Source organism: Notothenia rossii (genome assembly GCF_949606895.1).
Source record: "Notothenia rossii genome assembly, chromosome: 2".
Lineage (NCBI taxonomy): Eukaryota > Metazoa > Chordata > Actinopteri > Perciformes > Nototheniidae > Notothenia > Notothenia rossii.
In genome coordinates this window covers 7,391,635-7,405,572 of record NC_136904.1, presented here as the reverse complement: position 1 = coordinate 7,405,572, position 13,938 = coordinate 7,391,635, and the positions used below count along the sequence as shown (strand labels likewise).

Genomic DNA, 13,938 nt, shown 5'->3' with positions numbered 1-13,938 from the left:
AAACTAACACACACTCCAAGTAACACACTCCGGTGCCAACAGCCATTAACAGGCCAACACATACAGTAGGAGCTCCCCCCCCCCCCCCCCCCCCCAGCCGCCTCTCCCAGGCAGGTAACTGCGCCATGACACCTCCACCTCCCCCAAAGTGAGAGACCTCCTTCAAGGGGGAGAGTTGAGCGAGCAGAACAGAGCTGGCGTGGACTGCGGCCATGTTTTTGCTGCGAATAAATGAAGAAGAGGAATGGAGAGGGGGGGAAATGATATGCATAATTTACGCTTTACTCCTTTTTAAGACACAGCTAGTTTTTTTTATAAAAAGACTCCAATATAAAACCGCTCGGGGCGATTGAAATACACGTATTGCATTTTTTAATACCATACTTACAATTTCTCAAACAGCCTAAACCGGTTTATACTTCTTTTATAGATTTTTAAATGACTTGCAATATAATTAATTGGCCGCATCAACTAACAAAACATTTTCCTACTCTGTTTACCAGTGAGGATGGTTATGGGATGTGTCTGACTAACATGGTCTGAAATGAGTTTGGTTTGGTTTAGGTTGCTCCTCTGTAGACTGAAAATCCTGCGAGCAGACAGAGGATCTGTACGGTTTCCTGTTCACCGTGTCTCTGTCTGTTGGCGGCCCCTTTAAGACACACAGATAAACAACATGATGTTTAACGCCTCACACATATGCAGGCGCAGTAGAAGGGGGTCCGGCTCATTGAGTCGATGTAGATGAGGACACACGGAGCAGATGGATGTGTTTTTTACGGTGTAAGCAGATATTTTTCTAAACAACTTTCTCATTCTGTCCTCTCTCATTGTTCCGTGAAGGTATGAGAAGGTTAGGGAAGTAATCCTCGTCTTACCTGCCAGACAATAAGATCTGATTTCAGTCCTGGACCCCGACCCACACACACACACACAACCACACCCTGCCTAAAGTCTGGAACAGAGTATTTATGAGGTTTTATTGAAGACAGGAAAGAGATGGATATGTGACAGCTTTTAAATGTACTCCCTATTCAATTTATTATATCTCACTGGCATGGAGAATTCACTTTAGTCTCAAATGGTTTTTATTGAAGTAAAGGTACGTTTGCTGCGTTGCCTGAGGCTGGAAACTGCTAGACCTTGTGATACTCCGGTCACAATGAGATAACATGTTTCCCAATACTTTACTGTACACTAAGCAACGGAGTTTAAAATCTGTTTTTTATTCACTCAAAGATAAAGTAACATGCCTTAGGTCAGTAATGTAGTTGTACTTCAAAGTGAAACGTCTAATTCACATATTTGAAGCACTTTTTATAGGCTCTTATCAAAATTCTAAAACATATTTCTCCGTTTTGATCTTTTTTTTTTATTCACTTAAAGGACCCCTTTTTATGCTCATTTTCAGGTTCATATTTGCATTTTGAGAAACTGGATTTATAGCCTTTGCAGACCATTTACATGCACACAAACCTATAGAACACACTATAGGAAAGGGAAAAGGCAAAAAGCTTAATAAGGCCTCTAAGATAACATCCCTAAGGTCAAATAAATGTGAGTTAAAAATCTCATTCAAGCATATTTAAAAAAAAATTGTAGACTTTTTTCAAGATTTCTGGTACATTATATATTAGATTAAACTTTATCATAATTTTGTACATTTATCCTCGATTGCACATTGAATACAAGTCATGGGAAATGCAGTAAGTATCTACTCAGAAGTGCAAGAGAAGCAGGAGATGTATAACTTACATTAATAATATGACAGGTATAGAAGCTTGAGTGTATACACAGAGAAAGTGTTAATAGGTATAATCTCTATTAACAGTATGAGTGGAAGTATAGACACTTAACGTAGTGTGTATATATAACAGCCAGTAGACTAGTATACACACTTTGTATAAATAATATGAGTAAATATGAGTAACTGTAGAAGATATAACCAATTTGGACAGTTTTATAAATAAAATGACTAATGTGCAAGTCAGTCAATATCCAGAGCTGCGGGGGACGTACAGTTAGAAATAACAACGCTAACAGTTTGTTTCTACAGAGAGAATTTCTGTAAAGGAAACTCTGACAGTAGTACAAAGTAATTTTTTTTAATTTAGCCTCGTCTTTAGTCCTTCATCCTGTGTGTTCAGATGTTAGGATAAACAACCCCACCTTGGCGAGAGCTTGTCCATGAAGTCATGACTGGAATTTAAGGGAATAATGCGAACCACCTGCGCCGTGAGGTAGATCCAGCGGAGAGAAACAGAGACTGGCAGAGGCACTTAACGGGAAGAAAACATTTAGCCAAAGAGCCACAGAGGTGTATACACACACACACACACACACACACACACACACACACACACACACACACACACACACACACACACACACACACACACACACACACACACACACACACACACACACACACACACACACACACACACACACACACACACACACACCGGGCTGCTGCTCCATTCATCACCGTGATGAAGTGCTGGGATCACACCACAGCCAATCCGTCCTCCATCAGAGTGACAGCCAGGCGGTCGTAGAGACGTCCCTCTGCGGCCGGGCGGGAACGCAACGAGTCGCAACGCATCGCAACACACTCTTACATGTCACTCTGCCACTCCATCAATCCTTCACCGACTGGAGAGAGAGAGAGAGAAAGCTCTTCAGAGCAGACGCGGCCACACAAACACCTTCAGCTGCTCCTCAGTGGCAGAACGGGATGTTAACACTGTTATTGTAAGGGAGGGGGGGGTATTCCCAGTATCCCCAGTATACTCCCAGTATCCCCCAACATTACACAGCTTTGGGAGTGCACCGCTTGGTAGTTAAGAGTAAGAAACCTTGGGTACTTCATCCTAAGCTTTTAAAGGGGGCATTCCACATTTATTTTACACCCGGATTAACACTTCTTCTCTGTACCGGGGACGCAGTCGAAAGCAAAAACATAAATGGATAAATGACGGCAATGGCTATAGTTTTTTTAACTTTCATATCAAAAGATTCATGCCAATTTAAAGTGGTAGGATAACTATTCTGGATAACTAAACCATGATAAAAGTGTATTCCCAGTATACTCCCAGTATCCCCAGGCTAAACAAGTATCTAGTTCCTTTAGAGAGGCCCTAAGGTTGTCCCTTTCCTATAATGTGTGTTGTGCATGTACATGGTCATCATCATGAACATCAGCAGGAGAGGACTCTTTAAAGTAGAGACACTACATACTGATATACACCTGAACATCAGCAGCAGAGGACTCTTTAAAGTAGAGACACTACATACTGATATACACCTGAACATCAGCAGGAGAGGACTCTTTAAAGTAGAGACACTACATACTGATATACACCTGAACATCAGCAGGAGAGGACTCTTTAAAGTAGAGACACTACATACTGATATACACCTGAACATCAGCAGGAGAGGACTCTTTAAAGTAGAGACACTACATACTGATATACACCTGAACATCAGCAGGAGAGGACTCTTTAAAGTAGAGACTCTACATACTGATATACACCTGAACATCAGCAGGAGAGGACTCTTTAAAGTAGAGACACTACATACTGATATACACCTGAACATCAGCAGGAGAGGACTCTTTAAAGTAGAGACACTACATACTGATATACACCTGAACATCAGCAGGAGAGGACTCTTTAAAGTAGAGACACTACATACTGATATACACCTGAACATCAGCAGGAGAGGACTCTTTAAAGTAGAGACACTACATACTGATATACACCTGGACATCAGCAGGAGAGGACTCTTTAAAGTAGAGACACTACATACTGATATACACCTGAACATCAGCAGGAGAGGACTCTTTAAAGTAGAGACACTACATACTGATATACACCTGAACATCAGCAGGAGAGGACTCTTTAAAGTAGAGACACTACATACTGATATACACCTGAACATCAGCAGGAGAGGACTCTTTAAAGTAGAGACACTACATACTGATATACACCTGAACATCAACAGGAGAGGACTCTTTAAAGTAGAGACACTATATACTGATATACACCTGAACATCAGTAGGAGAGGACTCTTTAAAGTAGAGACACTACATACTGATATACACCTGAACATCAACAGGAGAGGACTCTTTAAAGTAGAGACACTACATACTGATTGAGAATAATACGTCCTCTTTAAATGACACTGGAGGAAAAAGTCATATTAATGAGCTGATTTTTAAAAATTATTAAGCAGTTAAATCAAAAGTCAAAATAAGAGTAGTGCACACTTGACTCTAGAAAGGAACACGTTTAAAAAGCAGACGAGATCAGTGAAGGAAAGTGATATCAGCACTTCTCCTGTTCTCTTCAATTAAAATTATTTTATTCAAAATCATACTTAAATTAAAGTGCAAATATATTCAGTTAACCACTTAAACTAATTATAATTACTCATAACTCAGACTGTCCCTTGAGTTTTACATTATTGGGTCATTAATAATGACGGATGACTGTGTAAGCAGCATTTAAATGTCGCAGTTGTTCGAGGTGTAATAATGACTTCACGCTACGCTTTGAGCTAATTATTAAGACGGCATCATATTTTTTAAACTGGACATTTATTTTGTACGCGAAAATGAATACCCACAGCATTAACTATTACTGTCAAATAAACTTAGTGTAGTAAAACGTCATAATAAATTAAAGGTGAAAAGAGAAACACTAATTTCTTTCCTAAAGTAAAATCCAAATACAAGCTACTACTTTTTTCTGGTTTAAAATAGTATTAAGTACTATACAGTGGAACGTTTAGTACTTAAAATAATAACTGGTTATTGTAGTTGTAGCACCACAAAGCCAGATAAACACAAACCACAAATGGGGCGAAGCCTGCGAGCGAGTTCAGACAGTCAACTCGAGCACCAATGATACATTAACACGTGACGCACCTCGTCCCTCTAACAACCAACCAATCACATTCTCCTAAACATGCCGCTCTATTGAAGCTGCCAGGTCTTCCTGCCTCTGCCTCCTTAATGCTGCACTGCTGTGTTCACTTGCTATTGCTGTGTTTCATGTTGCTGCTGCTCGCCTATCCCCCCCCCCCCCCCCCCACCACCACCCCAGCTTCCACCTGTAGGCTCGGGGGATAGTTATCTAATCATCACTCAATGGTCTTTTTAAATCTGTGGAGTGATGAGGCCCGAGCCTAGATGCCAAACTCAAACTATGCTGCTTCTAATAAACATATTAAGAAACACGTGAGTTGTCTGACTGAAATAAATAAAAAGGTTATCCAAAAGAAAAGAAAATCCAAATCAAACGTACAGCTGTTTTCCAACCTACTTGACATTTGCCTTCAAATAGAAGTTAAAGTAGAATAACGTGAAAGGTTAAGGGCTTAAAATTGTAATTCATGTATTTGAGTATAATTCATATTATGTTCCACCACTGGTAACGGTAGTATTAACATCAAAATGACAGAAACCACAGATGAATACAAAAGGGTTATTAATGAGAGGTAGATTAGTTTTTCATCCTAACCTGCTCACTTTAGTCTGACTGTACCTAAAGTCTCTTGGAAATGACTTGACCTTAAACTACTCGTTCTCTCCTCTCTGAGGGTATTTGCACTGTCCGGGTTAGAGGTTGCATTACCACAAGAGTCCCTTAAACTAAATGAGTGTGTTTGGATATACCACTCAGGGAAACTTGAAATCAAAGAGTCCATTTGTAATGGTGAGCTCAGCCTCCGTAACACAGCTACATGATGAATGTTGCCCAAATGCCATAAGGATATATTACTCTGTCAAAGTGTTTTTGTCGCTTGTGATTCCTTTTTAAAAAAAGCTGGCAGATGGCTCGGAGAAAAGAGTTGGAGCTTCTCGGCTGTTTTGTGCCAGATGCTTGTGTTAAGCGGAGGATACGATGCAGAGTTAGAGCTCCTCGTCGCATATTAAAGACTGTGCATAGTTAAACAAAAGAGACCCCCCAGAGTGAGGGGCCCATCACACGAGTGTCATACATGTCAATCAACTCAAGCAAGTTTCTCCTGAGAGAGCAGCCATCAATATTACATCGTGCTCCGGTTTTCAGCCCTGAGACTTTTCCCCTTTGATTCCTTTTGCCCCGCCATCTTCCCTGGGTTGGAAATGTGCTGCGAGGTTAGAGGCGTGAGGTTCTTGTACCCCCCACCCCCCCCCCCTCCTCATCCCCACTGCAACCCCAGATTGAGTGGCAGCTCTGAGATGTGGTGTGTGTGTGTGTGTGTGTTATGGGGGCAGATCCCTGTGCAGCCAATTGAACCCGGTAACAGTGAGAATGGTTTATTATGTTTCAAATGTGTAAGGACCACCGGGGACGAAGCTTTTATTCAGCTTTCTGCTTCGATCACACGCAGGACGAGAAGTTTGGGGAAGAATGAGCGAACTTTTGTGAAGTATTGTCATGTGATAATACACTCTTAGAGATGAGACGGGTTATTCCTTAAAGATTGAGGTTTAGCCTAGAACCATTTTGTTTTTTTAACAGTCCTTTTGGAAAAGGATGTGTACTAATTCATCCAATGGACGCATTTTGGAAGAAACAATTGTTCCTTTACGTTGAAAAGCATCCTCCAACAACCCGGAAACTGAGATTGTAAACCTTGGGTTAAAGTAAAACTAGTCTTTAGGATAAACTGTGGTTTTTCATAGAACCCTTAAGAATAGGGTTATAGGTGAAACCCTAACAAAAACACATCTAAAATCCCCACACATGGTTCTAGCTATAACGTGTTTATGTTGGATTTAAGGTGAAAGACAAACTCAATATTTTAACACATCTGTAGAAATACAACATGGTTTTTCATAGAACCCTTTAGAGTAGGGTTATAGGTGAGACCCTGTGAATCATTAAATGTGTATTATTCTGATTTCATACACTCATGAAACTCATGGACTTGTTGGAACCATTTAGAGGTGGAAAGGCTCTGGATAAGATCCCCACATGTGGTTCTAGCTTTAACCTTTTTATGTTGGGTTCTGGGTCAAACCTACAGAAAGTGTCGAGGTAGAAACTAGGGTAGAAGAATCCTATTAGCACCTATTTCAGAGTCCACTTTTCAAAGTTTGCTGGTATTCTGATTTCCTGTTTTGAAATGAGTAACGTAATGACATAATCAGAGGAAACCTTTCCAGAGTTGTGGCCATGCTAGAAGTTCAAAGTATTGCACAGGAAAAGGAATAATTAGCTGTAATTCCACTTCATGGATATCATTGAGATTTGGAAGAAACTTCAACCAATCCGATCGCTTACATGGAACTCGTTTTTTGTTGTGGTTTCACTCAAATGAGGCAGGGAAGTAAGCAGAGAAATGTGGAGCATGCAGCCTGCAGTGTGTTGTTCTGATCTGAGCCACCGTGTTTCAGCTTTTTAGGAGGGTGCTTTGCTTTCTGTCGTCAGCCGGGATTGATTTCAGGACGATGTCTCGTGGACATTAAAACCTTTTTGCTTGGATACATCTTAATTATTCAGTGTACTGTTTATCCCCCCCATGGCACTAATTCACTGTGTCAAACTGAAGTTTCTTTCACGGCTTCTTATAGTCATTACAGTATCCTTGAATCAGTTAACTATCTATAATAATATCCTAAAGTCTTTTGTGTTGCCATGCATTAATGATAAAAGTGTTTTTCAGACTATCTTTATTGATCAGGCCATTCTCCTCTGTGACCAAATTCATTGCCGAACATGACAGTCCCACATGCTTTAAGAGATGATGGAGGGGGGGGAAATGCAATGTGATGCAATGATCAAAGAAGGCTATGTAATATCATTTCCATAATCGTTAGGCTCCTCGTCGTCTGTCATGGGTTTGGGAATGTTTGATGCTTGGGCAGGTCTCTTAATTAGCCATCCTCACCATCAGCTGTCTGCCGCCCCTTCTGTCTCACAAATTACAGAGTTTGTCGTCGTCGTATGGCCAGAGGACGAAGAGAGGAGGGGGTAACTTTTCCCAAGTGGTCTCTTAATGCTTACAAGCAGCATGTCGGGTTGCATTTCAGTTTAATCAGGATGCTAGGGATCACGTGTGTTCTTCAAGTTTGTGTGCGTTTAGGTGGTATCATTTGTAAGCTTGCATTCTTGAGAAAATTATTTTAGTTTATGCAAATGTTGCTTTTCGACCTTGAGGCTTAACTGCCCCAATTTAGCCCTCAATGGGATCCTCGCGCTTGTAATTAGCGAGGTCATTCTGCGTCATTAGTGCATGTGTGTGTTTGTGTGTGGGCATCTGAGGAAACCGATCTATTTTGTGTGAGCTTCTCTGGCTCTGTGTCTGGCAGTAAAGGGGTTAGCTCTTGGCGAAGACCTTTCATTTCCATGCGCTGCACACTACATTAAAAAGGACGGGGGAATAAGTAAATACACAGAACCCCTCGCACTGGGATTTAGATATACCCCCTCCAAAAAAAAACACAACATCCCACAAGGATTAGGGCAGATAAGGAGAGAAAAAAGATCTTGGAGTTCACGTGTTTTGCGAATCTGCATTTGGACGAGTGTGTGTGCAGACTGGAGGGCTAACATCTCACCTGGCAGCTCCAACACTTTGTCCTCACACAGATCGCCCATAACTCCCGCTCCTCATTCCCAACACGTTGCTGCTTCCTTAGCTCACGGACCTCCCTTCTCCTCTCACCCCGGCCTCATTACTCAAATTAGGAGCTCCAGTAATCACGGCGCTCGGCTCAACGCAGCCCCTTTAACACACCTCGCGCTCACACGCCGCTCTCCTCATCCCTTTGAGCTCATGCCCTCGGTTCAGGAGCCAATCCAGCACAAGCGGCATGAATATTGCAGAGGTGGTGTGATGTCGGAGAGCCCTCTGGTTTTATTCCATGTCTACGTGTGATTGGTAGGGGGAGGTTAATGACACAGAGAGTGTATGTTGTGACAAAGGTCTGAGGTTGAGGATGGATGGATGTCATAAAGTGATGCCTATCTATCTATGCCTATTTTTAGATGATGATTAATGTTTGAAATACAAAAAACAACCTTTTAAGTGATGGTAATGAGATATCATTAAACTTTCTAAAAAGTCGTCATTATTTTCATCGAGGAAACAACTCTGATTCTGGAGAGCCACATTTCATGCAGAAAAGTATTTATCATGCTAATAAATGGATTCACATTAAAGGAAAAAAGGGAAAGGGCTCAATCGGGTGCTTTCAGAGTTTGATGAGAGGATTGAAATCACTCCCAAGTCTTTACAACAAATACGAAGCTACCGCTAGCAGCAGGCTAACAGCTAAGCTAGCTCTTTCGAACGGTGGCAAATTCCACTTACAACAACCTCTAACATTCAGCAGTTTTCACACAATGTATCTTGTTTGTTTAATTTGTATAAAAAGGTTCCAGATCACCATTTGACTTTAGAAAATCAAAGGTATCTTTTATCTTGTTTCCAGTATTTATGTGAAGCTAAGTTAGCCGTCAGCTAGCGGTAGCTTCATGTTTAGCAACAGACTCATCTAACTTTCTGCAAGAAGGTGTCTGAGCCCTTTACCCTTTTTAACTTTAAATGTGAGCCCCATGTTTCTAATGTTACTGTTAGAAAGTGTTGAACTCTTTTCCAAAATGTTCAGCTTTTTCTTTACAAAGTTTGAATCCTTCAACTCGATCAATAATAGCACTTCTCATTCTAATGTAGCTCCATTGATATGGCAGCTCTGTTATTAATGGCGTTCTCTGTCCTCTCTCCTCTCTCCTCTCTCTTCAGGTCCTGGAGCGTCTCTTCCAGAAGGGTTTCAGCGTGTCGGCGTCTTGTGGAGGCGGCGTTGATTCCTCCCAGTTCAGCGAGTACGTGTTGTGTCGCGAGGACCGACGAAGCCTCTCAATGAACACGTCCATCAGGATAAAACAGGAGCCCCTGGACTAGAGCATCCTGGGAAAAGGGACTGTCAACCCTACCAATACTCCTTCCATCTTCTCACACCACCTTCCCTTCCCTCCCCTCACCCTCCAACAGGACACTCACCGCCCCCCCCCCCCCACATACCTAAGTATTAGCAGAGGCTTGTTAACCTCACGTCTCTGCAGAACTCTGAGGGGAATGTAGTACCAAACAAAGGAAAGAAAGCAGCAGCAGGAGCAGCAAGAGTTTTTGATTATGTTTAAACAACTCCCAAAGAGACTGTGATGAAAACAAATGGACTCGACAGCAGCTCACTTGAACAATTTATAGCACCGTGACTGGTTCCTTCATGATTAAGGTATCCTGACCCTTTTTGGACTGAGAAAACTCCACACACACACACACCTACTCCAACTTTGTCTGGCCTGCTGTGGGACATAAAGCTTTGGCAGACAGGATGCTGTTAATGATAACAGGAAGAGGACATAATCCCATAATTTCTCGTGTCCCCCAAAAGGCCCCAAATCCCCCCAAGACCCTCCACCCCCCCACCCCTACAGGCTTTGCTACAGACGGCGTCGCCTCGCCGAAAGCTGCATCGTTTGCCAAACTGATTGTTTATTACAATTTTCATTGTTGTTTCTAAAGTATGTTCTTCTTGCTCCTTTTGCTGTTCTTATCATGACATGGTGTAAACAATTATTATTAATAGGATTATTTTTAATGTCTCTTTTTTTTTTTTTCCTTTCTCCAATATGAAGGATGTATGAACGTTGTATTCATTAGGCTTTGAGAGCTTGTGAGGGAGCGTTTCTTGGCAGTAGAGGCAGAAACTCAGATGTCTGCAGGCTATGTGGCTAAAGCGATCTGGCTGGCAGTGCATTCAGAGCCGGGAAAAGTCCCATTGTTCAAACGAGGGAAGGAAGAGAACCTGGATCTTTCAAAATAGTTTATAGTCAGATGTGTAACACACATAAAACGTGCTCTGGAATTTCTGCTTATTAGCTCTAAAACATATCTCGGGTCTCTGATCGGATTCTTTCTCACGGGCACGAAACATTTGCTTTTATTCAGCAGAAGTTTACGTCAATTTGAAATGTTGCACAAGCTCTAAGTGTATTCCAGTTTGATGAGGGAGAAGGTTAAAGACTTGAGGACGGTAGCCAGTATGTCTCGTGATCAGCAAGAGACGTACTCTAAATGTTTCTTTGCACTTAAACATTTCCCAGCCAACACTTGATGAACCCCGTGACCAGCGCCAAGTCAGGCTGCTCAAAAACACGTTACAACAGAATGAAAAGGTACCAAAGGAGACGAGGTGCATATTTTGTTGATTGTAAAAACACAATAGCATCATCTCTTTTTGCAGTTTATAGCCAAATACACAATGCATTATACAAAAAATACCAACATGAGTTCCTCCAGGGCCTCTGGTTTTGTGGAGAATAGCTCGCAGTGCAAAGTTTGAGAGCCAAAGTCTCTTGTTTGTTTCAATATTGTCACTTCTAAGCCAAGATTATTTTCTCTGGTTTGTCACATGTACGTACGGCAAAACCCAAAGTAAACTCCGAGCATCAGCGTCTCACTCACAAAGAGGCGAGTGGGCGGCATTTACTCTATCCTGCTCTCATTCTTTTGGTCTTATTCTCAACATGTCTGGATCAAAGACAGAAAACAAGAAAGGCCAAGTTTTCCATGCTTTGTATTTGTGTGTAACTTACAGATGCTGTTTCTTCCAATCCAAAAGACTGATATATATATATATATATATATATATATAAAAAAAAGAAAGTCCATTCTGATCTTTGTGAGCTCTGGCTTTTGTTTGAGTTAAACTGGGGTTGCTTTTTATTTAGGTCACAATCAGAGGTAGGTTTTTGGACCGTGCTGTGCTAATATCTGCTCTGGATGGTTTGATTAAATAAGGCCAGTGATTGGTGGAAGATGAGCTGGGTGTTAGTGCAGAAATCCCCTCCTCCCCGGGGGTCTCGCTCACAATCAAGCCCATCTTTGTTCTGACCTGCCAGTGGCCTGCGCCTTTGCATCCAGTCGCCTCAAAGGGAATGGTCAACAGGGGCTTTCATGTTTCAGAGGCATGTTGGGCTCTTCACAGCGATCCTCACCCCCCCCCCCCCCCTCCTCCGCCTCCCCGAAGGCTCGCAGCGGTGCCAGTAGAAACTCGGCTCTCACCCCCTGCTGCTGTGTCATCCCCATGCCCTGCTTTCTGTAAAAAAAATCGCCCTCCTACTCCGCGGCTCACTGGACCACACGGCAACAAACAAACTGATGAGTCAAATCTGGGGAGAAGTTACTGTACGGGATCTTTGACCCAGTTGGGTGTCATCAAAAACTCAGAATCAGAGCTGAGATTAAACCAGACTAGTTCAATCTGAGCAGAAGTTACCGTACAGCTGCTGATCCTGGGATCTTTGACCCAGTTTGGTGTGGCAAACTCAGCAAAAACTAAGAATCAGAGTTGAATTTAAACCAAACATCTGCAGGAATTACCCTTTTTTTTTTTTTTAGGGAGAAAGGAATAAAGGCATGTTTTCTCACTGATGTTGCAATTGCAAATCACAAAATTGGCATTTAATCCGTTTGCTGGTGAGCTCTCCAAAAGCTCTCAGTGAAATTTGATCAGAAGTTGCCGTACAGACCTTTGAGCCAGTTTGGTGTGTGGAGAACTCAGCGAAAACTAAGAAGCAGAGTTGAATTTAAACCAAACATCTGGGAGGAAGGAAAAAAGGCATGCTTTCTCACTGATGTTGCAATGAGAAGTCACAAATGGACGTCTAACAGATTTGAAGGGCTGCACATTATAATAAAACTTAAATGGAGTGAGAAAAAGGAACAGAAAATGCAGTTTTTGGAGTTTGTCATTCTGTGCAATAACCAAACCTTTTGACTCAATGACAGGTTCATTACACAGCTAAGAGAACTTCATATTGTTCACACGTTTTCGATGAAGTGCTGGTCAGTGTTTCAGCCACTTTACATGGCATTCACTCCACCTCTGAGGCGGGTCAGTTGTACAGTTATTGTATATTGAATTATCAGGACTCTGGGTTTCAAACGGGACCCTCGTGTTTTTAAGAGACCTCTAAGTCCTCGTCACAAAAAAAAAGAAGAAGAATGGAAATAATTCAAAAGCATTACATTGTGTACATATGGATTAAAACATTTCAAAGGGTATAATAAGGTGCAAATGTATATTATTTAAAGTGTTTAAAACAATTAGACTGTGGTATTAAAGGGCATGTGTTCATTTACAGTGTCTCCATTTGACTTTTCTTGCATATTTGCGATAATAAAAGGATGTACTGATGTATAACTGACCGGTGTCTCCTTGCTCTCATGTTCTTCCACTTACCTTTCAAAAGGAAAAATCAAGTAGTAGTAGTTTGAGCGTTTACTTCAGTCATGAAACAGCTTCATTTTGCTTTAATTGGTGATTTTGGAGATTCAGATGATGCCTATGCATTGGAGGAATGTTAAAAGGCACATTTAACAAGTATTGTATTATTTTGACATCCTGTACTCCAGTATTTCCAGTTTATGCTACACCATATATTTCTACTCCACCACATTTTGGAGGCACATGTACTTGTAATCCATTACATTTACTTCACATTCATATTTACTTGCTACCTTTCTACATACACATGATATCCTTGTATGATATGTTGTATTACATGTACCCAGTATTTAAAGTAACTAAAATAGCCTCAACATTGACAGACAATAAAAATGTATTTGTTGGTAATAAAATCAGAAGATTCTATAATAATGTAAAAAGAGCTATTCTGCATACTGAGTCCTTTTTCTGTACATATTGCTGAAAATACCTTTATTTCCACTTAACTCAACATTTCCAATTGCATTCTTTTACTTATGAGTATTTTTTTACTATGGTTTTTGTATATATACTTCTACTACACTACACTTTGGAGGCAAATACAGTACTTTTAATTCCACTACATTTATTTCACTTGCACCTTTAACACAACATGATACAGTGTAATATGATGCAGTATTTAAAAATAATGTAGCTAATATTTAAAA

At 41.2% G+C, this 13,938-nt stretch overlaps 1 protein-coding gene across 6 annotated transcripts in view; it reads left to right on the top strand.

Moving 5' to 3' along the window:
- The window catches only part of kctd15b (potassium channel tetramerization domain containing 15b), a 54,190-nt gene extending 40,983 nt beyond the window's left edge, over positions 1-13,207 (top strand). For all 6 annotated transcript variants that reach the window (XM_079663232.1, XM_079663231.1, XM_079663230.1 and 3 more), the window contains exon 5: positions 9,742-13,207. In XM_079663232.1, the coding sequence (XP_079519358.1) occupies positions 9,742-9,900 (159 nt within the window). In that variant the 3' untranslated portion in view covers positions 9,901-13,207. The remainder of the gene's footprint in view (positions 1-9,741) is intronic.
- Positions 13,208-13,938: the final 731 nt, after the last annotated feature.